Genomic DNA, 25,777 nt, shown 5'->3' with positions numbered 1-25,777 from the left:
TTTCTCAGGTACATTCATTTTCTCCCATGCCATCTAAGGAATAGGATACCAACTAAATGCAACAGAAGCTATCCTCAGCATGAATGCAACTTGACTTTATAGGACTAACTTCATCATTCAAGAAGTGCTCCCTTTGGTAGCTGACAAAAATGAAATTGAAAAAGTAGATACAACATTTATGTATGTGAGCATGCTACTTTCAGTTTCTCTGGTCAAGAAACTGGTGGGTTTTTGGTTGACTTCCTTTACTTACTATATTCCTTCACAGTAAATAGATGAAGAATTTTCTCAAGTAATTTGTCAATATTTAAGTGATTAATTTAAGAAAAGCTGCTCAAAATACTGAAAGGTAAGTCCTCTCCAACTTTTAAGTACGCTCATTTTAAATATATAACGAATTAAATTAAATAAATAACGAATGACTCCATCTACCATCATTTTCAAGGCTAAAAAACATACCTGATTGGGGGTGGAGAGGTAAATGATGACAGAAGCCTTGCATCTTACTTTACAAGAAAGCAGGAAAAGCAAGGTATTTGTTCCTGTTGCATCTTGAGGGTACAGGACATCAAGATGACAGAGCAGGGATGGCTTCAAAACACAGAAGAAAGCATTTAATACTACTGAGTGCCTTAATGCAGGAGAAACATTAGGAATTGACATAGCTCAAGAAACAGCAAGTTTAAGTCCAAAGGGAACCTGTCATGAAAATCCTGATCAGGAATTGCTAGAGGCCAAAACAACATTTCTGAAATGTAATGCCATATTCTTTACACTGTTCTTCATATACTGGCTCTTGGTACCTGTTAAGAATGTGGGGCTAAAGACAGCTTCTGCTTTTACCTGAAGTAGGGTGCCCCACTTTTCAAACAAACAAACGTTAGATATTATTTACTATGTCTATTAAATAATCATCTTATACTGTATTTAGATATCAGACAAGTCAGAGAAGGACAAAATGCACAAAGAATGAAAACCATCACTACTTTAATGCCGTCATTTGACAGTCTCCTCTTCCCATTATAACGCAGAGCAAGACCAAAACTACATGGTGCATTAGTTACTCTCTATAAGTACATTTGAACCTACTGCAGCTTTTCCAGTATCCATCCTGAACACAGGCAAAGGTTATAAACTAAGCTCAACTGTAATCAGATTCCCAACGGTATTACTATTACTATTTTTTTGAACTATGCGTTTCTTAAGAACAATATGTAATTGCTGTTACCACAACATATTGTCACATGCTAGTTTTCCATTGACATCAGAAAAATCAGAAGATTCTTAAACATTCAAAAATCTCTATTATATACAAATAATACAAAAATTCTAACTGTTAGCATAAGCATATTCAAAAAGCCTCAAAGAGATTATCAAGGACACCCTAAAGTTTCTCAGAAGACTAATCTCCAAATAGCAAGTAAATTCTTCCTCGTTAAAAATGCAACAAAAATTTAAGATTCTCAAAATAAATCTGTAAAGTTTCTATCTTAAATCATCATATAGTTCCATTGGAGAAACAAACATGTTTGGAAGACCTACAGATGAAAAGACATGTACCAGTTTCATGCATTATGAATAGCTATTACATTACTACTTCACTGTGAGATTTTTTTTTTTTAATGTGTACAAATGTAACAGTGAAAAACTATTTACTGAAAGATTACTTATGAAAGTGCAAAGCCTTTGGGATAGGCAGACAAGAGTTTCAGGTAAGTGACAGGACATGAAATAAGGAAAAGAATTCAGGAAAAGTGGAAACATGAAATTGAAAATAAACACTGAATATTCTATCACAGCACTCATTCCGCTGATGTTGTACAGTAGGTAGCGCTACTATAGTTAGCGGACAGAACTGTATTTTATAACAAGTCAAAGTACTTCCAGTCAAAGAAAGATTGCCATCTGAATTTATTCATGCAGAACTGACAAACAGGCAGTTACAAAGCTGATGCTGTATGCACATGAAGGTTTATGGTAGAAACAATCAACTGGACATCAGAACTTGTTAAACTGCAAAGAATTATCTATTGCTACCACTGCAAACTCAGAAGAGTAAATTAGAAGCTCTTTAACTTAAAGGCATGTACTTATTTGCACAAAGTCATTAAAGCCAACAGTTCTGAACTGAGGACACTGAAAAACATATATATGAAGTCATCCTGTAGAGTATTTCTCCAGATGCTTAGAAGCCAAGTAAGGACTTGGCTTATCATCCTTCTCCTAAAATTAAAGACAATTCTGCAATCTATACCTTTAGTTCCATCAATTTTGGGAGTAATTCTCATGCAATACATACTACTTCGCAATATTAACATTAACAGAAACAAAAAATACATCTCCTAATTATTCATCACTTTCTGCACCACTGTCTTCTGAAGAGTCAACCAGTTCTTCCGTCACTGCAGTAGTGCAATGCAGCTTTTTAGTACCTAGAAGTAATTAACAAAGCATAATATTCATAAAGCAAGAAAAACCAAGAGCTTCAAAACAAATACTGTCTGTGGTTTGATAGTAGAGGTTCCCTCATATATATAACTCCTGTTCAACTCTGAAAACATATGAAATAACTCAGTATTTTAAATAAAATGTAGGTAACAAATCCAGATGCAAATTATTTCATGCACAATGAGTACTTATTTGTTCATTCCTTACCAACTGGAAAAGGGCTTTTGTCTTCAAAACCTTCCCAGTATTCAAAGTCAAAAGACACATGAGGATTCTGTTAACAAAAAATACAGTCTGAAACATCTGAACTTAAGCACAGATAGTATGCTGGGCACATTCAGTAATTCTCAAGTTAGTTTCTACTTCACCTTGTTCTTTAATAACTTGCACCATGCTCCTTTTTTCTCTTTTCTGAGGAGAATAATAGCCTCTTTATCCTTAATCACACACGCAGACTCTTCTTTAAGTATACACTGATATAACTCCATATCAACCGAGTAAAGTTTGCCTTCTGAGCAGGCACTATAATATAAAAAAGTTAAAAAATTAAATGCAAGCTAATAGCTGAACTTTGTGTTTCTTAAACCTAAACATCTTAAACTTACCTGAAAATTACCTTCTCCTTAGAGAATTCACATTTATAGTCAGCTATCCTCGCTATTAGAACCTTCACCGTAACAGCCTCTTCATTTTCAAACCATTTTATTTCTGGATAGAAACTATAATAAAGTTTAATTGGAATTAGTCCAAAAACAGAAAATAAGCTGCCTTAAGTACAACGAAGATTCGCACATTAGGATGGCAACAAACAGCACCTATATGCATACTCAAACCCTAACAGTCTGAATGAATAACAGTGACAGGAAAGCATGTCAGGATGCCAGCCCAGTCTGCTAAAAAAGTACTGCCATCTCAGTTCTTCAAGCAGCACATGTATTATAGTTCAAGTCAGGAGACACTCCATTAGCTGCAATATCCAAAGGAATAAACTATACTGCCTCTTGTAAGGACAGTATCACAGTTTAAGGAATAAGGGACTCATTACAAAAAAATTAAAATGGGCCATAATTTCCTGTTGAAGACATATTACGTTATTCTATTTATGTTTTTTTTCCAAAGAATATCAACGCAAAGAGAAAGACAAAACCAATTTATCTCATTAAATACCAACATGCAGAGACAAGAGTAGGAGCTTCACTTAAAAGCTCAGACAGAATAGTGTTTGGTTTAAACACAATCCAACTAATTTCCACCTGTAATACCATTTATGTACTACCAAAACAGACAATCTCATTAAGAATAATTGTCCTGTTTGGCAGTTCACAATAAAAAGAAAGCATGACTGAATTTTTGTACCATTTCTGCGGATGCAGTGAAGAGTCTTCTGCTTCCTTAGTTTGAGCAACACCATCTAAACATAAGAAATGCAAGAAGGTATTTTAAACTTATCTATACAAACCAGGTACTTCCAGAATACTCCAGTAACACCATAAAAATAATTTGCTAGCAATCAGGTTACCACTGTAAGCATAACTTTGGCATTTGTGTCAGGTGATTCCAACTTAGAAAGATTTCATCAATTTAACAATTCAAATGAAATTTCAACCAGAAATTATTACAGGTGATATTAAAAAAGTAAATCACATTTGCCAGGTCTGAAAAGACCTTTGTGTCTTCCAGACGTAAGGTTAACAGATCCCTGAAACAACCAGAAGTAATATTACTACCAACCACAGCTCAAAACATGGCATTACTGTCACTTTGCCACATGCTAGGTGGAAAATAAAGAAAAAATAATCTATGATAAACATTCCGGGACCTTGTGATTTCTTCCTCCCCCCACTCCCCCCATCACTCAACCCTCTTCTCTCCAAACTGAGATTTCAAGTGAACTCAGATGATTCTCTGTGATCTAACATCAAGCCACATGCTTTTAGTCCTCTACTAGATGAATACGAAGTCCTCGAACATTAGATTCGAAGGAAAAGCTGTCTTCTACCATCCTAAATCTAGTAATAAAAGTTAGACTTCTCAGTGAACAGTGCTGCTATTCACCTCAGATATTCCAGCAGAATTTCTTTCAATGCTACAGCCTTTGGCAGCAAAATGTTCATCCTCTCCTGGGAAGTTCAAGCTTCCTGCTCCCACATTCCAGATCTAAACAATTTTGAATATTTCAAGCACAGGAAATCTCCAAAATAGTAAAACAGCTATATTAATATGGCTTATTCACACAGCTTCTTCCGACTGCTAACTAGGAGGTATTTGTGACTTACTCCAAATATTAGCTATGCAGTACTGTCCTGGGTACTCAAAGAAGTCTGCACTGTTAACTGAAAAGTCAATCTAGGTGCTTAACTAGAGTGCAAGTCCTACAAGTTTTTGGAAAGTTATGAGAATGCTTACCACACGGATCATTCCCCATAATCACTTTAGAAGAATTACAGTTTTCCGAAGAATTTTCCTGTAAGGACACGTTCTGCAGTTCAGACACATTCCTGGGACTAACTGCATCCTCCTTTATGCTTCTGAATACAGGAAGACATACTTTTAAAATGAAATGTTTAAAAACCATTAAAAATTCAAAGGACTCCTTATGAGAATTGGAAATTCTATTTAAGTTTCTAATTTTAACATATACAGAAAATAGCACAGAATTTCTAAAATGCATTTCTACACAAAAACCAACCGACCAAATTACTGGCAGGTGGGACTTCATCCTTCACTCTTCTGTTGCTTGGGGAGCTAGCCTGGCACCTGGCAGGGGCTGGTGAACAATTGCTTGTGCAGCACTAATCATATACATTTATAAATACACATACACACGCATAATTATTATCCTTTCCCTTTCCTCTATCTTAGTAAATAGCTTTATCTCAACCCACAAGTTCTATTTTTTTTTTTTTTTGATTCTCTCCCATCCCACTGGGAAGGGGGGCAAACAAGCAAATGACTGCATAGTGCTTAGCCACCTGCCACATTAAACCACAACAACTATGAATGCCCTCATCGTATGCATTTTAAATGAAGAATCTTGGAATCCTTGACAGACCACAGAAAGTTGTGCCCATCCATACTAGAAATTTTTAACTGAGTGAATATATTTTTAAACGGCAATGTGCACAGAGCTGTTGCTATAAAAAACATCATGAAACCCCACTCATTAAAGAGCAGTGCCCGAATCAGTTAGATGAGAGCAGAAATCACAAACAATTTAAATAAAAATTGTACACTACAATGAATAATGTAAATATCCAGTTATTTTCCTAGTAAAACATGAACTGAAAATAATTTGGAAACACTCACAAAGGCTCCAAATTCTTCATGTGACTTAATACCCTCGCATGCTCATACAACCTCTCAAGTTGCGATATATGTTCTGGATTATCAGTTCCCAGACCCGTAGACAAAATCTCAGCTCGCACGCTGTATTCATTGACATAAATCTTCAAATCTGAAAGCCTGGTAACCCGGACCTTGAATAACAAGATGTGCTACATGAAAACCACAGTTCAGATTGCATCTCTCCAACTCTAAGCTATTCTTTTTAGCTAAAAACTTTACACATTTGCCCATTTGTTTCTGATTTTTCAAATGATGAATAACTTACTAGTATTTAATTGTTTTCAAAATACCAGCATTTTTTTCATTGTAGTAATTGCTCAAATAACCAATAGTTAGTCCATCTAAAAGAATCAACCTAGTAAGTAGAAAAATTCTAGAACTGATTCCAGAAATTACAACTAAAATATACATATTACATATACAAAATAACCATACAATTATAACTACTTCTCTAGGTCCCTCAGTTTATAGAGTGGAACCAAAACAAAAGCTAGAAATCAAGAGGAAAAGATGAGATGCCATACCAGAATGGAAGTACTGAAGAAAATTACTTGCGAATAATTTTCTCTTTCCATTCTATTTTTCAGTTCATTGAATGGACAGAAAAACAAAGCAAAACACATTTCATAGTGGAGAAACAGCCTAGTGTACGCTTGAGCTGAACCAAAACAGAAAAAAATGCATAACGATCCTGACATGAAGATGCCTCATCAACTTCTCCTGACTGTAAGAAGATTCTGCAACTTCTGAGCTATGTTTGATAGCAACTTCTCATAGAACTCCCAGCTCTTGAAATTATTTTTGACACAGACAACACAACAAGTTTGTTTATGCCATTAGCAGAGGCATAAAAGGCATCTGATTTTTCTGATTCTCTTTGCTCACTATCACCTTCCAGTCAGATACTTGCTCCGCTACAGTACAGCGATTCTTACAGGCCAGGGAACTGACAGAGAAATCCGAACATAGCACTGACCTCAAGACACTACTTTCAGGAAAATTAAAAAGTCAGTTTTGATAGAAACAATCATTTAATCACATCTGATTACTGCAATGACGCAGCATAACAAAAACAAACTGTAACATCTTATACGTCAGTACTGCAGTCTTTATATCCAATTGATTATTATGGGGAGAGATTCTGGATGACCAGGTGGTGCAAGAACCAGAAGAGACAGTAAAGGATTAGAAATATAATCAGAATAAACTAAGCCTAGTGTAAAAGGTCTAAGATACTTGGAAACAGTCTCAGAGTATATCCAACTGGACAAGATATCCAGATGGCTTCTTAGTACATCCAGCAATAGGGAGTATATAGCCTTCCAACAGTCTATTTTAGTTCTTAGTCACACACAAATATCACTAATTAATCAAATTAGGAACCAACAAGAAGGACAGATATGAATGAATATTCCTGTTACAAAGGAGCATTGTTAGAAACGTGCGACTCAACAATACTATACATACCATCGGGTCAATCCAAACTGTATTTCCTAAAGTAAGTACTACCCTTGCTTCATGTGGTTTTCTTTCAATTTTCTGATGAATATAACGAGTTACCTAGGGAAAACAAAACTGTCTTTGAAACGTATAGCAACATAAATTGGCAGTAAGTTCAATTGTAATGAAAATCTTCTGAGCTTAACCATGTTAAGAGTATCCACTAAATAAAAGCAAGATTTTGAGTAAAGAAAGGAAATGCTAAAACCACCATGGATTACGTTTGCATATCATTCTGTAAGCGGAAGGATATGCAAACAGGTCAGTTTAGAGGCTACCCCTTCTCCCCACAGATTTGAAAGTAGCAATGACTTGTTCTGGAAGAAGTCATTTAAATCACATATAATAAAATTCCACAATTTCATTATTTTTCTTAGCCTACAAAATAGTAAAGTTAGTTTCTCAGAATCAAGCCCACTATCAGTTATTCATTGATAACACTAATAAGTAATGAAACTGATAACTAAATTCACAGTTCATAACTGTTTCCTTATAGAAAACAAACACAAATTAAAGAACTTCAGGAAAATACTATGAAAGAAACTAATAATGACTATTACCCTTGGGTTCCATTCAGTGTCATTGTCAATGGGTTTAACTCTACAAACTACAAATTCCAGAGCCTGAGGTGGCAGATGCTGAAATTTTGCAGGTAAGTGAAGAAGCTGAGAGCTCTGAACTTGACTAGTTCTGCCTTCATCTATGTATTTAATTTTGATGTTAAAATTTTCTTCTTTTGAAGAAGTCTCTACCACCTGAACCCTTCACATAGTGGAAGAAGAAAAGAGAATTAATATTCATATAACCTGTTAAGAAGTTTTCAACTACTTTTAACAGAAAGTAGAAAATTCACAATAAAACAAACTGTTTGCTTATAGGTATACATATTTGTATTTTTCGCTTGGCAAATCAAACTTTTTAATTTCTCTGTCATTTCTTTAATTTCAGTCATTTCTTGCTGTTTTTGGAACACGGTGTGAGGGCCAGGGTTGTTTTTTTTTTTTTAATATATATAAAAGGTATACATGAATAAATTAAAAAAAAACATCTTTACCTGTGAAAGACTGTTTCCTCACAGAATCCATACAAAGCTAGCTTCTCTACCTTTTGAGCAGCAACTCTATTACTAGTCTCCTTAAAATACTCATTGATTTCTTCAGCAAGAATGGTATATTGGTCCTTGTGTTTATCTACTATACGACCAAAGTAGTTTGTTGCATTTACAATATGGAGAGGCAGTACCTGAAAGCAAAAAATAAGTTGGGGGGCAGGGAAAGAGAAGTGATTATTTCTGAAATAACGAGATGTGATAGAGATATATAGGAATAAACATAAACCCTCTTCACATTGAAAGCTAGGATAAAAACCTCATCATTATCAACACAGAAGTAAATCAGAGGCCAAGTCTGAATTACCCGCAAAACAATTTCAGTTCAGACTAAGGATAAAGAGAAAATCTGGCGCACTTGATGCTGCAACCCCTTTAACAGACAGACCAAAAAAGCTAACCAACAAAAAATATTCCAGAAATACAATATACATATTACAATAGTATTAGTGTAATTTGAAAAGTATTATGCTGAAGCAGCTGTTTAAGATTGCCTTCTTAGTACCCAAGACGGAGAAAAATAAAAACAACTTACGGTCACATATCCAGATGTTTGTATAGTTTTAGATGGCATATTCTGGAGCATGTCTATTTGTAAATTAATTTGATGACGATCTGGACACACTGTTCTATTCCTACATAGTTAAAAAAAACAATGAGCAAAATCTGATCTAACGTACCCAACAGGATAATTTATGAAGAAAGTAGATTAAGTCATTATCCAGGGCAAACATTTGTGCAAGAAGGAATAATGAGCTTTAGGATGACTTAGTATGTCCTTACTTGCAACTCCCAAACATTTTAAGATAGGTGCACAATGGCCTTGCAAACTTCTTTTTTTCTTCAGCTTCTAGCACCCCGCCCAGTCCTGGTGGAATGTCAGCTTCAGCATGCTCCAAATAGCGCAGGATACCAACAGTATGGCACTCGTTGTTTTCTGTTAGCATTATGACTGACCTTGCCTGCTGATGGTCCTGATCAGATGAATCCTAAAGATACGTATTTCTTCAGCTTTTATTTATCCACTACGAAATTATCATGTGTTAATATTAATTTGTTGAAGATTCACTCAAACCTTTATCACATTATGGAAGTTGTCAGACATGTTGTATAGACGCTGACCGAAGATTGTTGGAGAAGAAGGAAAACTGAAATGTATCACACAAGATGCATCTGTAATCTCCAAGAACTGCATGCAGTCATCTGTTAGAACTGAACACATGGTTTTAAACATAAGGTAACCAACATACATGTGATGTAATACTTCACACACCTCATTTGCAACGGCTACTTCCTCCTCCTCATCCACTGACTTAAAGGTAAGGTTTTCCCTATACAGATCCACAAGATACTACATTTTTCAGTAAACGTATCTGAAGTATGTGGGACACAGTATTACATCACCTCTAGCTCAATTCTGCATCTTGTAACAGTATCAATGAAGAAATACCATAGGCCACAGACAGATATTTCACTACAGTAAGATTGAAAACATTTCCAGTAACGCAGAAATGCTAACATCTTTGTATAATTGTATCTGATTCATAGGTTTAAGTCTATCTTCTTGCTCTGACGTATAAAAGGGAAATAACTATGTTGAAAACCAGGTAAGTCTTTGCTATTGCAAGCAACTCAAAAAATAAAAGCTCCACCAGAGCGTAAGGGAAATAATTATGCTACGTCTTCAGAGGTTCTGAATTTCAAACTGAAAATATCCTCTGCATTAGCAGACAATCATGAAACCAAGGAAGTCCTCTGAGAGTGCCGGCAGTTCTCATAAGGAGGAAAAAAAAAAATAGTCATAGCACTAACAAATAAAGAGATGACTGAAAGTAATTTGGACAGAATTGACCTTGCAAAGTGAAGAGAACCTAATATAATTATTTAACGTAGGACATTAAGTCACCACGAAGAAATAAACAGACAACCAGAAAACAAGAAAATACCCACCTAACACAACACGACTGCCACTGCTATCGCTTTTTGTCCAATGCTCCAAGAAATCCTTGAAATTAAACTCCATTTCTTTATGCATTTTGAAGGCAAATATTGAGTTGCTCTCCAGTGCCTGATGACAAAACAAATCTGCATGTTCTTCCAATACAGTAATAACTGCACTAAGAAACTCTTAGTAATTTATCTTAGTATCTGGTATACTCCTGCTAATATAAAGAACTGAAGGCAAGGCAGCAAATGGGGGGGGAAAAAAAAAGTAAACTTCTTAGGTTGTTTATATGAAAAATACTGAAGATGAAGGTTACTCATTTCCTGCACAAAGCAAAAACTATTTGTTGGCAACTGTATGGAATTTAATACTTCCATTCTTTTGTATGTCATTTAAGATGTGCAAAGTTAGTATATACAAAGATTACTAAAAACTTCCTCTAAAAGCATAAACACATCTGCAGCATTGACAAATAAATCTTTTTCTCCTTTTTTTCTTTCAAGTGGTGCTATTTGTGAAGAGTGAGAAATTTAACCCTCATACAAAGAAAACATATACATAAAATTAGGTATTTTGTTGTTACCTTATGTACCATCTCTACTTCATCTACAGAATTAGTGAAAACCAGCACCTTCTGAAGATCATTAGGGGTAAAATCCATTATTTTGAGTAACACAGCAGTTCTCTCACTACTCACACAATACTGCACGACCTAGAAATTGATATAAAATACATGGCTGCTAATTAATATAATCTATACACATTCTACCACATATTCTTCCTTTTAATGAATACTGTGCATTCTTATATAATATGGCCTAAATCATGATAGAAAAGGTAAATGGTTGCTCTTAAGTTTACAGAAAATAAAATTCTCAGAGAGATAAACTTACAACAGCTTCCAGAAGAATATATTCACATCAAAATTAAAGTACTATATTTAAGCATTTGATAAAATGCTCCATCAAAATTACAGCTATGATTTCTCATTCATTCAACTTGAAATGATTCTTCAAATGAACTTTGGTATTTTCAAGTACCACTAAAAAAAATTATCTTAATAGTTCAAAAAGCATACTGCACTCCCTGAAATACTTCTATTAAATAAAGCATCAAAATACTGACATTTTCATTTCTGCTCAACCATTTACTAAACTTCACACAGGAAGGGATGAGACTTCTTTCGGACTTACATACCTAATGTTGCAAGTTTCTTCAAACTTTCAATTCCAAATCATTTTTTAAATATAGTAGAATTCAGGCTGTACTTAAAATCTTTTATATTATTCTTAAGGGCTCCACTGAATTTACCAGCAAACATATAAGTGCTCTTAATACCTTCTTGAGTTAAGAGTTTTTACCTGTTGCACGTTTCCATAAATGGAAGCTTCTTCCAAAGCTGTTATCACAATGTAAGGATCATTCATAAACTCCTTTATTAAACTTCCTATATGCTTATTCCACTGAGTTCCAACAGCAATAATTTGATGTGGTGAATATTTCCATTCCTCAGTAATGAGGCTTTTCTTGTAGTAATCTAGTATAACAAAAACCTATAGAACAACAACAACAAAAAAAACAGTTTTACAATCTTATCCCATTCCACTGAGTTTGTAAAAGCAGCAGAGAGTACTCTGCTCTTCCTGTCAAAGTAAACTAAAACCACCAAAAAACTCCACACCACCACCAAGACTCAAGTTTCATATCTGAAAACAAAGTTTGTGGCTTCTGTGCTTTCACCCTAATATTTGAATACCTTCTGAAGTAAGAAGAAAGTGAGAAAAGAACATGAAGCAATTATGCTCACATGCATACAAACAAACCTACACCCTCTCTCAAGTTGATGGCATTAATTGATCACAGATAACACTGCTAAGAACTAAAGCTAAATTCTTTACAAAAAAAATGTACCAGAAAAAAAAAACTCCAGTGCTGCAAGTCAACAGGACCTTAATAAAAAAAGACAACTTAACATACAAACTGTTATTCAAAGGCTGGTAAGATGTATATACAACCTAATCCAGCTGGGAACTTAATGCTATTCCTCTTCCAAGATTCTGTAAACCTTGGGATCAGCTTCTCCTTGCCAACAGTGGCAACAAAGCCCAAGAGAAGTCTTTTGGATTACTTCTGATAGTAGGTAGCAATTCACTTCTGCCTTTCATTCTACAAAAACTAAGGTGCTTACCAACAGAGACCGTTCTTGAACTACAGCTATTCATAACATCTGATAAGAATGTTATGATAACCGATAAGAGGGAAAAGAAAGTTCCTTACAGACAGAAGATGCAAGTCTTAAAAGGAGATTAAGGACTCCTACACAGAAGGTACTTCTAACAAACTGAAAACAATCCAAATGTTTGGGAGACCATTCACAGTAAATGAAGAAAGCATGATAGTGCAGTGGCGCTAAACAAGACAAGACAGCTTTCCAAATAATAAAAGAACCCAACCAGAAAAAAAAAGAAAGTTAGATTAATAGATATAATGCTATAATGCAACACAAAGCACAGCAATGATAGCAGGGTAGCAAAGTCCAAGGCCGCAGCAAGCAAAGATAAGCCCAAATGCAGCAGCCACAAACACAGAAACAAAGGAAAAAGTCTCTTTACCCTTGGAAGGTCTCAGGTAGGCAGGGATCACCAGAAAGATACCCTCACCTCCACTACCAACCCTTAAATGAGGTCTGGGAAGGGGTGGATCCTGGCTTCACTCTTTCTGGTCACTCAGGTGCACTGCATACACCAGAGTTCCCCTCGGTTGGCCCTGCCTTCCCACCAGGTGCTCAATCACTGTTTCAAGCTAAGACTTAGCATTTCTGCTACAACAGACTGTAAGACTGTATTTTTCCAGTGTTTCTATCTACCAGAAATACATATATAATTTTATTTTATTTTTTTTTTAATTCTTTTGTATTTTCTCAACTCTACCACAGCATTTTAAGAAAGCTGGTATCTGTATTGCCATCCACTGTCTTCAAGACTGCTGAGGCACTAGAACTGAAAGGCATTTTACCATCAGAATGCATAACCCATTTACCTGTTCAGCAGCGTCAGAGAATAGTACCTCAATTTCATCCAAAATAAGATGGCAGAGTCCAGAAAATAATAAAAGGTGATATTCATACAATCTCAGGAGGCTATATGGTGTAGTCACAATTATTTCACCTACAAGTTAGAGAAAAAAAGCTACTATTATTTTTAATTTGTAACCTCAAAAGAATGTAAGTAAAAACACTGTAGGGCACAAGACCACTAGATGATCTACTCAGGTACCTTTCTCTAACCTGTATTATTCTACATATATTCAAGGAGAATAAGATAATGTAACATTTCTGCAATGGGGCAGTTAAGATGTCCACTCTTATATGTCAAATGTGAAGTGATATAAAGAAAATATATTTATTTCTGCTCCTTAACATTAAGTGCCAGGAAGTTACAGAATTTTAGAATATGTGAGAAGCCTGAATGTAACCAATTAATTAAGTAGGATACCGCTTCATTTTCCAATAAGGTAACAGCCTTCAGGAAAAGAAAACTTAGGCAGCAGATAAGCAGAATTTAAACATTTAACTGCTTGCCAAAGCAGCCTCCACATTAGAAAAAGTTAAAAAAAGGAAACAAACACACATTGTAGCTTAAACACTCACACAATCCTGATACGTGCGAACATATGAACAGGTATTATAAGACATCTTAATTCATCTACCAGGCACTTAAACTTGAATAAAGGATATAAAAACAGATGCTCAGGTATCAACAAAATGCTATTACAGATTTAGTTTTAAATCAAGGAAGTCCATGATCAATACTAACATGACATAATTCATGAAATCCTAATCAGGTAAAAAAAATTATCATGGAGTTCATTAAAGAAAAAGACATGGAGGTAGTAAAACAGCCTTAATACAACTTACTGTTAAATAGTAGTATTGAACTTCACACATACCACTGTGGACTTACAGCATTAAAGAAACAGTATAATGAGTAACTTAATTACTTCTTTCACAATTTCCTGACATTAAGACAGTCCACACTGTTTTCAAGCATCATTAAGAAAATTAAAAAATATTCTTACATCCTTGGATTTTCACTGTTTCAGCTTCTTCTTTTTTCTTCCCAAGTATTATCAACATTGGACGAAGCGGTCTGGAGCATGTGCTGTATTTTCTCAGTAACTCAAAAACAAGCTGTGCCTTCCTCCAGCCAGGACATAAAATAAGCACCAGCGGCTACATATGTACAAACGCAATTTACATTGTATTACTTAGAGTTCTCAACTTCTACTGAAAAACATGCCTTCAAGCATCTCCAAAACAAAACTTTTAGTACTACATCATTTAATAAATGCAGATGTTACAGATCCAAGGAATCATATGCCAGGTTACTGTGAGACAAGGACACGTGCCGTAACGAACAAGTCTAAAAATTTAATAGCAGTATCATCTGGTCTTACTTAACTTGCACTACATCATCTCCACAGAAGACCCTTAACAACTGCAATAGTTCTATTCTTTTGAGATCTAATACAAGTTGCAGAACAATTTTCAGTTATTCCAAACAGCTAACACAAAAACAAATTCAGTGAAAACAGACTAAAAATAAAGCTTAAGAATTAAAGTGATGCAACAATCATCACTTGTTAAATATTACTTGCTATGTCTTTGACTGTTGTATTCAAGAAGTCCAACTGTGTAAGCTTTTATGCAGAAGACTTATATAAAACTGGTAAACTTAATGAAGATCAAGTTAGATACATACATTTTAGATATCCACTTTTTTCGCATTATTATACTACACTTGCAGTTCAGAACAGAAAATCTGATAGCACTTTAATATATACATACTCCATTTCTTTTTGGCAAGGCTTTGTAGCAGCTCTCCACTTGCAAGAAAGCAAGAACTGGTGGAATATATAAGAAAGGGTCATTTCCTTGATAGGAGATAGCAACTACATCACATCCTCGAGCTACTGCTGGCCAACAGTAAGATTCTGTGAAGTTAGGGCCTAAAAACTCATCCTGAGCAAGCTCCTAAAGAAAGAGATATTAAGAGTTGCATGTGAAGACAGCACATTAATATATTTACAAAACTAGACAAAACATGGAGTGTTTTAAGAGCTTTCTGATTCATTTCAGAATAAATATCCGTAACACAATATTAAAAAATTGAGTTGAATTACTGTATTAAAATGACACGACTAATGGCTAATATGCCAGCAGAAACCTATATGATGCTTACAGGTGTCTGTGTCAGCATCTCTTTAAAACTTCATTTACTTCATCACACGAAAAACATCTTAAGGCATTCCTCAATCAAAATAAAGTATTGCTATAGTAGCATATTTAGTTTATGAAGTGAGAACACCATACACTCGTTAGGAGAAATTCAGCATAAAAAAAGGTGTTACCTTTTTGAGACTGTCGTGAAGTGGCGCTTTTTCCAAAACTGAAGTTGGCTCAATTTTGTTGTTAAGAAAGACAAAGCTTCGTTCTTCACTAACGTTTTGAAATCTCTGGAATCATGTAAGAAGAAGACAGTATTGAAGGCAATACATAATAAAACATCAAGTAGCTGTAAAAAAGAGTTCAGCTGGCCATTCACAGAATGTTACAGAAGCAGAGCAGGATAATCATCTACTGATAACAGTATCATATGAACACTTAATCAAATTCACCATTGACAATTTATTACAAAACAATACTTACAGATTCATTATTTACATTCAGATCCATGTTTGACCTTTTGTATGTCTTTTCAAGAGAGGAACTGGAAACAGTATGACCTAGGAAGAAGAAGAAATTTTCAACTTATCTGAACACAAGAAGAGCCACTATTATTATTTACAGCCACAGTTACCATTGTTTTTGTTTAGTTTCTTGTATCATTTGCTAACAGTAAAAAAAAACCCTCCATCAGGATGGAAAGTTGCATCCCTTTTAATGGACTTGAATCACTACAAATAGCACAACCTGTAAATCCTACAGTTTTACAACTACTTCTGTTTAAAATAAACCCATTCAAATGCAAAAACAACAGTAATGCATTGAACAAGTAGTTTCAATAATACTTAATGCTCTTAAGGACATTAACAAACATCAATACAACTCACTCACAGTTGAATATGCACTACAAAACAAAGAAAAGCTTCTGGTGATTTGATGACTGTGAAGTCATAAACATCTTTTCTTAACAAGGTTGTTTGATTCAATTACTGGATTCAAACTGAGATACCAGGCTCACGTTATATATCTTTAATTGGAAATATTGAACATATTGTATGTTTCTGACATACATTGCTCCCACCTGTTTCAAGATTCATTGGTACCTTCTCTTGCAACCACACTGGTCTGAAAGCAAGCGCTGGATTAACCAATTCTACTGGAGAAGAATCAACATTTGATGATGTCTGGCTATCTTGTCCTTTTGCTGGACTTTGAATATTCTCTTTAGCTTCCTCAAAATGAGCGAAGTTCTTTAAGACAAGATCATCGTTAATGCATACCTAAAAAAAAAAAAAAGATGATCCTTGACCAGTATCAATACCACATACTTGCTTAGAGTGTATTTCAAGCTTTAAACAGTATTAACACTTCAACAATATTAGTGCTTTTTAAATAATGTTAAATCCAGAATAGGAAAGGAAGCCGTATCTCCCAGTACCTTCTCAAAACAGATTTTAATTAGCAGTAAATTTCAAGCTTCTCCAGAAAATTTTGTACTCCAATAACCTTTCCTGTCAGCCCTAAAAATTCGAAACTATTAAGAAAAGCAGGTTATTCTTTTAACTCAGAAGGAATCAAAATGTGGTAGACAAGAAGTATTACTATACCTTAAACTCCAGAACTCCACTGGCTCAGAGATCAGTGATTGTATTACCAATTACGATTCTGAACGATTCTGAAGGTCTTAGACTTCACACATATCTGAAAAATTATTGTCTATGGCAAAAACCACAGCTCCAGGGCTAAAAGCGTTGGCAGAATACTCCAAATAGACACAAATGAATTGTTTTATACCTACAGCATGGCTGCATAAGCCTGACAGTAGCGACAGTAGAAGTTACACATTTTGGCAACTGATGCTAGTTTTTCCCAAGGCTTGAGGATGAAGTCTTAAGCAAAAGCAAGCATGAACTGGTATTTAAAGGTTTTTCAATAAAATCAATTGCAAAATACTGTTTAAAAGTATTAAAAGGCAAAGAAGTGCACTAAATAATTCACTTAGCTGTCCATTTCAATTACTATTTGCATATTTTTATTTTTAAAGTTACATCTCACCATGGGTGCACAGTAATTTAGCATAAATAACTTTCAATACTTCTTGAAGAATCTCAAAGACATTATTCCACCTTGTTTTAAGCAAAGAAAATATTCTAATGGTTTAAAACAGGTACCAGACTGAAATATATGCAGTTTTACTACATAGCTCAGTGTTACAACCTCCAGAAACAGCTATACATTACAGCTGGAGGAAATCCAATAGAACACAAAAACAAATAAACACACACCAACACAAAATAAAATAGTACACAAAACCTCCCCCAGAATAATTCTAGGTCACCCAAAGTTACTTCCACTAATTCTACCTTAAAATGAAAGTGCTCTGGCTTTAACACTAAGATTAGCATTCACATATTTTTTATGTATTTGGCAATTTTATTTTTTTTAAATCAGTCTAACGTAGATACCTTATATTTGCTTCTTTCTAAAAAAAACAGTAATTAAGAAAGTAACTTACTTTATTACTTCAATTTTTAAGAACTGAAATATCTTTAATAAGTAACACAGCACTTACTGTATCTGACAAATGACAAAACTCATTAGTAATGCTTTTCAGCCTTAAAAAATGCAGAATTTTGATATATACTCTGAAGTCTACCAACAGGTTTGCAGATATAGAAGTATCCTACCTTTTCATCTTCTACTGTCACATAAAGAATAACATGAAATGTATTATCTTCCACAGAACATAACTTCGCTTTGATTTGGGTAGTTGCTAAAAAGTAGCAATAAACAAGGAGATCTATTAACCTCTTACTATCTGTATTTTTCAAGCACACAGAAACAGAAAGAACAATTACATGAGTGTGATCTATTACTTTCAAGATAAACTAGTACAAATGTTTTGATTTTTAAAAGAAACAGGAATCTAATAAAGCAGTAAAACCTTAACATTAGAAAAAGCATTGTTCTCAGTCTGAAGACTGAGAGTTGGAATAGACCAGTGACTGGTCCACAGATAACAGTCATAGTCATACACCAGAAGTATTTATATTCTACCCTCAGATGAACAACTCGTAGCACAAATGCATACTTTCCTACCTTGACAGTTTTTCTGAAAGGTGTATTTGCACATTTGCAAAGTTTGGTTAGGATATTAATTAAAAAAAAACAACCCTAACAGATAAATTACACCTGTTATTAAATTCTTAAGTATATCTCCTGCATACACTACTGATGTACCAGCAATAATAGGAATTTAAAAAAGCTCACAATATTGTTTACAGTGGTCTGGGAATGTTTGTGAAACCAAGTTCATGTTGCTGTTTGCTCCCTACCACCCTTTACTTCGCATAGCAATATTTGACACTTAGATGTGCAAATACACAACTTAAATAATGAAATGTGCCATGTTCCCACAAGGGTGGGAAGTTATTAGCCTTAACAGTCCTTACTGTTATTATGAATTCATCCACTTCTTCCCAAATCTCATTTTGTATAGAGTATGCTGTACTTGCAAGTAAGCAGGCAGGAAGCTTTTCAATAGAAGCACGTAAGATCAGACAAACTCAGCAAAGAACTGCTTTAAAAGATCAAAAGCTCTCTCATACCAAAATAGAATGCTTGATATGAAAAAGTCTGGATGAGCTACTGAAACACCACACATGATTAAGGACATGAACAGAGCAGAGAGCAAACCATTCTAGCTTACTTAGAAACTACTTTGAGCACAATCCATTTGATAATGTAACTGTAATCAAGATAATCTCTTCTGAACTAGTGTTTTACATTCCTGTCATACAACTAGCAAAAGACAGCATTAAAGCTGATTCAAAGAATTAAGCTAAATACAAAGAAATACACCACTGTTTAAAACTGTTGTTATATGAATGCTACCTTATTCAATCTGTCTAAGAAGCTCAGAGAGAGAGACAACTTAGACACTTGCCACAATTTATGCAGAATGGAAGCCCACAGTACTCAAGATGCATGATTACACACAATTTTGGCTAAGTCAATTCATACAGACAAAAAGAACTGTGGAACTCATTTCCATTAAGAATTTAGTGAAAATTAAAAATGAACATATATTCATCCACTATGTTTCTCTGACAACTTATCTTTCCCCAAAACAGAACTGCCAATTATCATTCTGACAAGACTTTTTACCTTTCAGAAGACTCTGAAAATACCGCGTAGCAGCATTATCCCATCTTTTGGCTGGTCTAGGAAAACAAACACAACCACTTATCCCACACCGTCACAAATTCAAATGGTAATCTGAATGGTGAGGTATGTACAACAAAAAACTATCAAGTCATGCGAAGTCTCAAAAACTGCATCTAGCAGAAACATTAGCAGAAACCTAGTACATGGAATCTAACTCCAGTTTTGATGTATCAGTTCACTCCTAAAACAAACTACTTGAAAATTAATGGATATGGTTTTGCCAATATATGATGGATACATCCAGCATAAAACAAACCAGTTAGAAATAAAATAGTGTAAAAAAAAAAAAAAGCAAAAATCCACTTACTAAGCATATTAATTATTTGAAATTAGTATTGAGCAATTCTAAAATGAGCATTTTATAAACACTGAAATTCTAAAAGCTTAAAGGATTGCAACAAAAACTTAACTCATCATTGCCATCTTCTCCAGCCGCAAATATAAAATATAAGAATTCAAACTAAAAAACAATTAAATATACTCAGGTTCTCTCTACTCATCTACTAACTTCTTGATAACTCACAAAAATAGCCCACTCAAGATGCTGTTCTTATCCAAACTAAGCTACTATTTTTTCTGTCAGAGTATGTAAAACATTAATTTTTTCTTTCAAAGTGATTAAAAAACCACCTGTTGGACTACATCTAGCTTTGAACATCCTTTAGTAACAGAAAACAGAGTAGTTTTCTTGCCATAAAGTCATATTCCAACCCCATGACATAATCATGTCTGACAGATCCTTGACAATGACATTCTATAATTTAAAATAAGAACATTCAAGTGTTTCCCTTTACCAGCAGATTTAGAGAAAACCTCTTCTCCAGTCCTCCAAAGTTGATACAAAGATGACAAATACAACAGGAGTCCCAAGCATTTCAAGAAGAGATAAAATGTGGAAAAAACAAAACTACCTAAAAACATTATTAGAATTTCAGTTCAGGCAGAATGTGTAGTAACTACAAACAAGACAGTCAATAGTAAGATGAGCACCCAAGAAAGAACACAGAAGGATGAACTGGCAGAGAAGCTCATGTGTTAGCAAAGCAACCAAGTAACAAAGCTCTAGGATGGTAAACAAAGGGCAAGAACTGCCAAAGCTCATGAAAGTTTCTTCAAGTTTCTAGACAAATATCAGAAGATTCAAATAGATGAGAAAATAAACCCCAAACGATTAGGGAGGGAGTTTTATTTACTAATTGCTCATGGAGAAAAAGATGTTTTATTCTCAAATGAAATTTTATATCTCAGAAATGCATGAGAAGAATACAATTACTGAAATCTACTTACACTATTTTTGCTGTATCTTCACAGAAGTTAACGCGCAATGTCACTGGCTTTGTGCAATACAATCTACATTTTTTTGCTCTAAATGGGATTTGCAGAAATTCTTCCACTGCAACGCGAACACTTAGAAACAAAAAACAGAAATAATCTCATTTTATAGATTACATTCTCCAAAAGTCACTGGTGTTTCAAATCCTTTCCTTATCCTATATGTGACAACACAGTTCTAGATGTTTGGCTCCCACTGTGAAACTCCACACTACCTATTTAGCAGAGAAAGTTCAGTTTAAAGTCTTGTCATGATACTATACGTATGCTTCCTGGCACTATAGACACCATTTGACAATTCTTACTCTTAAGTAAGAAATAATGTATGACTAAAATTATTAAGGAAGAAATTAATATACTTATTTGCATTTGTACTCCCTACCCTTAAAAAAAAAAGGTATTCATATATTGGTCAAGACTCCAGTGAAAGCTGCGCAATTACCCCTTATACATGGCTTGGTGGGAGACAAAATAACAAGTAAGTAACCAGAGTAATCAGCAAGACTGATCTAGAGCAATCTTTTAAGACCCATTTGTTTATCACTCTTCTAATTTGTTTTAAACTGAAGCAGTACATCATGCATTTAGTTCTATGAGAACACATCTTAAACTTACGGCATAGTCAAGTTGCTTTCTGATACAAAAACATTCATTTCAAAACTATCTTTAACTTGAGGTTATAAAATATTTAAAGTCTCTTCAAACAAATAAGTTTTCTTTATCTTGTTGAGTACTACAAAAACACCTGGTAAATGCTCTTGTTGGATATTTTGTCAAATAAATCTTAAATATAATTCAGAAATGGAAGAGATTTTTAAAATACATTTTAAGATTTTAGAAACAGTGCGTTACATGGTGTTTTTGTTTGTTTTTTAATCAATCCCTTAATAACAGAGGAAAGGGAGTTTCAGCAACATGAACTGGCAGACATACATTTCAATCATAACTGCCATATTTGAATGCCCAATGACAAAGGCTAGCAGTTTCTTGTGGACTCATTTCAGTTAAAGCAGAGCCTTGTTAGTATTCAGTTAGAAAAACAGAAATAGAAAAAATAGAAAAAGTTACAGTATTTACATGCATTAATCAACCAAATAAGTTTCAGTGACTGTCTTGAAAAAAGACACTTACTCCTTTGATTTAACAAAAGTATACTTTGCATAATCCACTAGAAAACATTCTATTTGATAATGGTCTGCACAGTACATGATAGACTTAACAACTGCTCTACACCAGCACTTCAGCTCCTCGCTGAAAACCACACAAAGCTGAAAAAGAAAACAAGACAATAGGTTCTCATAAATTGAACACATTACACTGTTGGTTTTCTTAGATGCAAAAATATGGCACTTACTATATAGCCCTAGATTTACTTTGCAAACCGCAAGCATTACAGCTTATATAGTTATGAAGCTACACATAAGAAAAGCAGTCCATACAGATACAGTTTCCTATTTCATACCAATAATTTAGAAAACATTGCTGTTTTCTAACAAAAAAAATTAACACATCTTGGGTACTTCACCCCTAAGCCAATGCAAATATCATATTACTTCTTTTTATATGTAAAACACAGTGATTTTACCTGGTCTTTTTCTAGTGTTATTGGCTTTACTTCATCTTCACAAGCTTTGTCATAGAACTGATTCATTTCTGCATTCAGCTTTTTATATTCTGTTTCATCAACTACGTGAGGCCCACATCCTTTCATAGTAACCCAAAAGCAACCTGGATCTTCAATCTGGTGTAAATGGCAGACAAAAATAACAAGTAGTATTATCTCCTCCTGAAGCGATAGGATACTTATATGAACACCCAGGCACTAAATGTAAAAATAAGACGCAGTCTTTACTGAGGTACCTTAAAACTATGAGAACTAATACTGAACAAACAGAATATTAGTAACAAAACATCTTACGGGATCAAAGCTTTAGTTCAGTAAGGGATTTCTCAATCTGCACTTTTTAGTACCACAATATCATATCCATTACGAAAAGTTGCAGCATTATTTAAAAGGCTTGTTAACTGAATATGAGTTAACAGCAAACACACAAGCTTTTTACTTCAACATTACTTCTGGAGTATGCCAAAACCAACCAAAAAAAACCCACCAAACACCAACACATTGTCTTCAGGTTCAGAGGGTCCACAAGACAGTTCATTTAAAATAGGGCCACGGCCTTCTGTTCAAGTTTTTTAAGCATTTACATACCACTTTTTCAGATAATAAGAAATTTCTGAGGAAAATAAATTTTTGCATGATGTCCTAAAGGATTCAATAGAACAGTTTGTTTAAAATTATGCAGGATACCTTCCATTTTAAGTTTTACCTGCATTCCTACTAACTACTATTCAGAGGAAATCAAGACAAAAAATCAGTGAGAAAATTTATATAATCCATATATATCCCCACCACACGTGTAAGAAATAACTACTGAACAAAAATAAAGGCATCATCTTATTTGTAAATCTGACTTTCAGTTTCACCGAAATAAACACCAATCACCTTCACTTTCAAAAACATCAGCATACCCGTAACACGAAGACTTCCATAATGCCCAGCTGTTGAGTCTTCAACACTACTGTAAGAAACCAACAAACGTTTAACTATTTTAAAGCTTTCATTTGTTTTGAAGCATAGCTAAGAAGTATGTAACAAATACACATCTTTGCTACTTTTGTACAAACACTGCCTTAAGCAACTAATTTACATGCATAAAAAACTTCAAACTACATCGACTCCTAATTGAGATTTGCAACCCACTTATTCACATTCAACTATTTCAGTAGGAGTTATTGTTTGAGCAGAGTTTTAGTGCTGGCTTTGGAAGAGGATAACAAAAGAAAAGGTCAGAAACAAAAGAAAACATCTCAGAAAAGGTAAGCCAAGCGAGCAGCCTTCAGCTTCCAAAGCCAGCACTAAAACTTGGCTCATACAATAACTGCTACTAAAATACGCTGCCAATAACATGCAAGGAACCTAACTTCTTTATGTCTCTCTAAACATAAAACTCATAAGCAATCAATTCACTAAGGCCAATGCATACACAGGAAAAAGGCTGGTTCCCATGATAAACAGCCCCTCCATGACTAAGAGAACACCAAGGCTCCCAGCCACGACCCATGTAACATCACTGTTCACCTTAGAAAGACTTATTTACACCACTACAACTGCTACCCTAAAGAGAAGCATACAGAAGGGCATCCTTTCACCTTTCCCTGACAACATGGGTCTGATGCAAGCACTCTAAAGAGCTGACTCCCTACCCCGACCTTCCTCTGCCCTCCCAGCCTCACTCCATCTCACAAAGGCACCTCATTAGCACAAAGAAGCACACAACACAAAAAATACCGATAAGAAACAGTATTTTCTCCGTCACTTCAACCCTCACTTTGTACCTTAACGTTAGGCTCTCCCTCAGAGAAATAAAAACCTTAGCCACACAACGCTGGAACAGCTGCACTGACCCCAGCACTCACCACAGAAAATTCCACAAGCTTCCAGAAGCTCCGCCGCCTCCCGCGCTCACCCAAAAAAGGCGGGACGCGCCCTCAGGCCGCGCATGCGTAGGTCCGCCTCACTGAGGTACGGGAAGGAGGGCGTGAGAAGGCGTCGTCAAGGCTGGAAGTAGCTTCGATTTCTGCTCTTTAAGCGCATTGTTGTGGAAATAAGCGCAAGAGGTGAGTGTCTCTCTGAGAGGGATGATGCTTGTGTGTGTCGCTGTCTGTGCCTCAGGTTGAGGATGGAAGGGCTGTCGAAGGAGACCTCAGAGCGGCTGAGGGGAGCAGGCAGGGCTCGTCCTGCGGCGGGGTCTGCTCGTGCTGCTGCCTGGGGCTGCAATGGCCAGGGCCTCTGCGGTACTCCTTTTCCCTCAGAGTCTCTCAGTCTGAAGCATAGCATGTGTTGAAAGACTTGTGCAGACAGAGGGAGATTGCACCTGGTGTTTCTCCCTTGGAATTCAGCTATGCTGAAGTGTGCATATCCAATATAAAATAACTCTTCCATAATATCACAACCTGTGAGAAGGCACCTACGTCTTTTTTGATGATTATTACTCACTATTGCATACTCACTTCTCCATCTAGGTCTTTTTTTTTTTTTTTTTTGGTCATTTCTGACTTGTCTTAGTCAATGTGTCGGCCCAAGGGAAGTGGGTGAAGCACTCAACTGGAATCCAGTCCCCCTGGGCAGCAGTCTGTTCTTACAGTGCCTCTGTATTTCAAATCTACAGCTTTAACCAACGTTGTTTTTAAATTAATGCTACAAGATATTTCCTGTCTGTATATTGTAAAACATTTATGTTTCTATTTGACAGTTATCTTCATTTTTAAAGCAAAATAGTATCTTTTCTATTTTTGTTGTTCTTGTTTGGCCTTAAAGCTCCCCCTACTGGACCCTTTCACTTTTCTTAGTATAATAAAGAAGTTCTAGGAGTCGATCTGGAGTGGCAGACTACTCAGTTAAGCAGGTTTAGTATTGAAGTCACTGCTTTTTGATGTGCAGCAACACTTAGATAACCTATAGGACCATACTGGTGCATAAAAATTTCTGATAAAAAACTAACGTTGCTGGATCACTGGTTGGACTTGATGATCTTTAAGGTCTTTTCCAACCTGAGTGATTCTATGATTCTCTGATTCTATTTCC

General features: G+C 35.1%; 1 protein-coding gene across 9 annotated transcripts; it reads right to left on the bottom strand.

Annotated features, from left to right (window-relative positions):
* Positions 1-463: 463 nt before the first annotated feature.
* TDRD12 (tudor domain containing 12) lies at positions 464-24,670 on the bottom strand. 9 transcript variants are annotated; one of them, XM_040707282.2, is made up of 29 exons: positions 24,529-24,670; positions 23,662-23,711; positions 22,715-22,870; positions 22,261-22,397; positions 21,085-21,204; positions 19,738-19,793; positions 18,258-18,343; positions 16,652-16,850; positions 16,054-16,130; positions 15,756-15,860; positions 15,193-15,378; positions 14,424-14,577; positions 13,386-13,513; positions 11,708-11,899; positions 10,930-11,058; positions 10,352-10,469; positions 9,477-9,613; positions 9,185-9,390; positions 8,937-9,036; positions 8,348-8,535; positions 7,854-8,055; positions 7,261-7,353; positions 5,755-5,924; positions 4,855-4,976; positions 3,805-3,859; positions 3,054-3,167; positions 2,817-2,970; positions 2,656-2,722; positions 464-2,432 (listed from the first exon to the last, which is right to left on the bottom strand). In XM_040707282.2, exons 2-29 carry the CDS (start codon positions 23,680-23,682, stop codon positions 2,347-2,349), a joined length of 3,558 nt encoding a protein of 1,185 aa, XP_040563216.1. In that variant the 5' UTR covers positions 23,683-23,711; positions 24,529-24,670; the 3' UTR covers positions 464-2,346. The 9 variants fall into 9 exon arrangements, with proteins under 9 accessions (XP_040563216.1, XP_046755603.1, XP_040563217.1 ...); XM_046899647.1 differs by having other exon boundaries at positions 23,662-23,708; XM_040707283.2 differs by having other exon boundaries at positions 24,598-24,670.
* Positions 24,671-25,777: the final 1,107 nt, after the last annotated feature.

Source organism: Gallus gallus, chromosome 11 (genome assembly GCF_016699485.2).
Source record: "Gallus gallus isolate bGalGal1 chromosome 11, bGalGal1.mat.broiler.GRCg7b, whole genome shotgun sequence".
In the NCBI taxonomy this organism is placed as follows: Eukaryota; Metazoa; Chordata; class Aves; order Galliformes; family Phasianidae; genus Gallus; species Gallus gallus.
The sequence above is the reverse complement of the archived record's forward strand: the minus strand, read 5'-3'. Positions and strand labels throughout refer to the sequence as shown.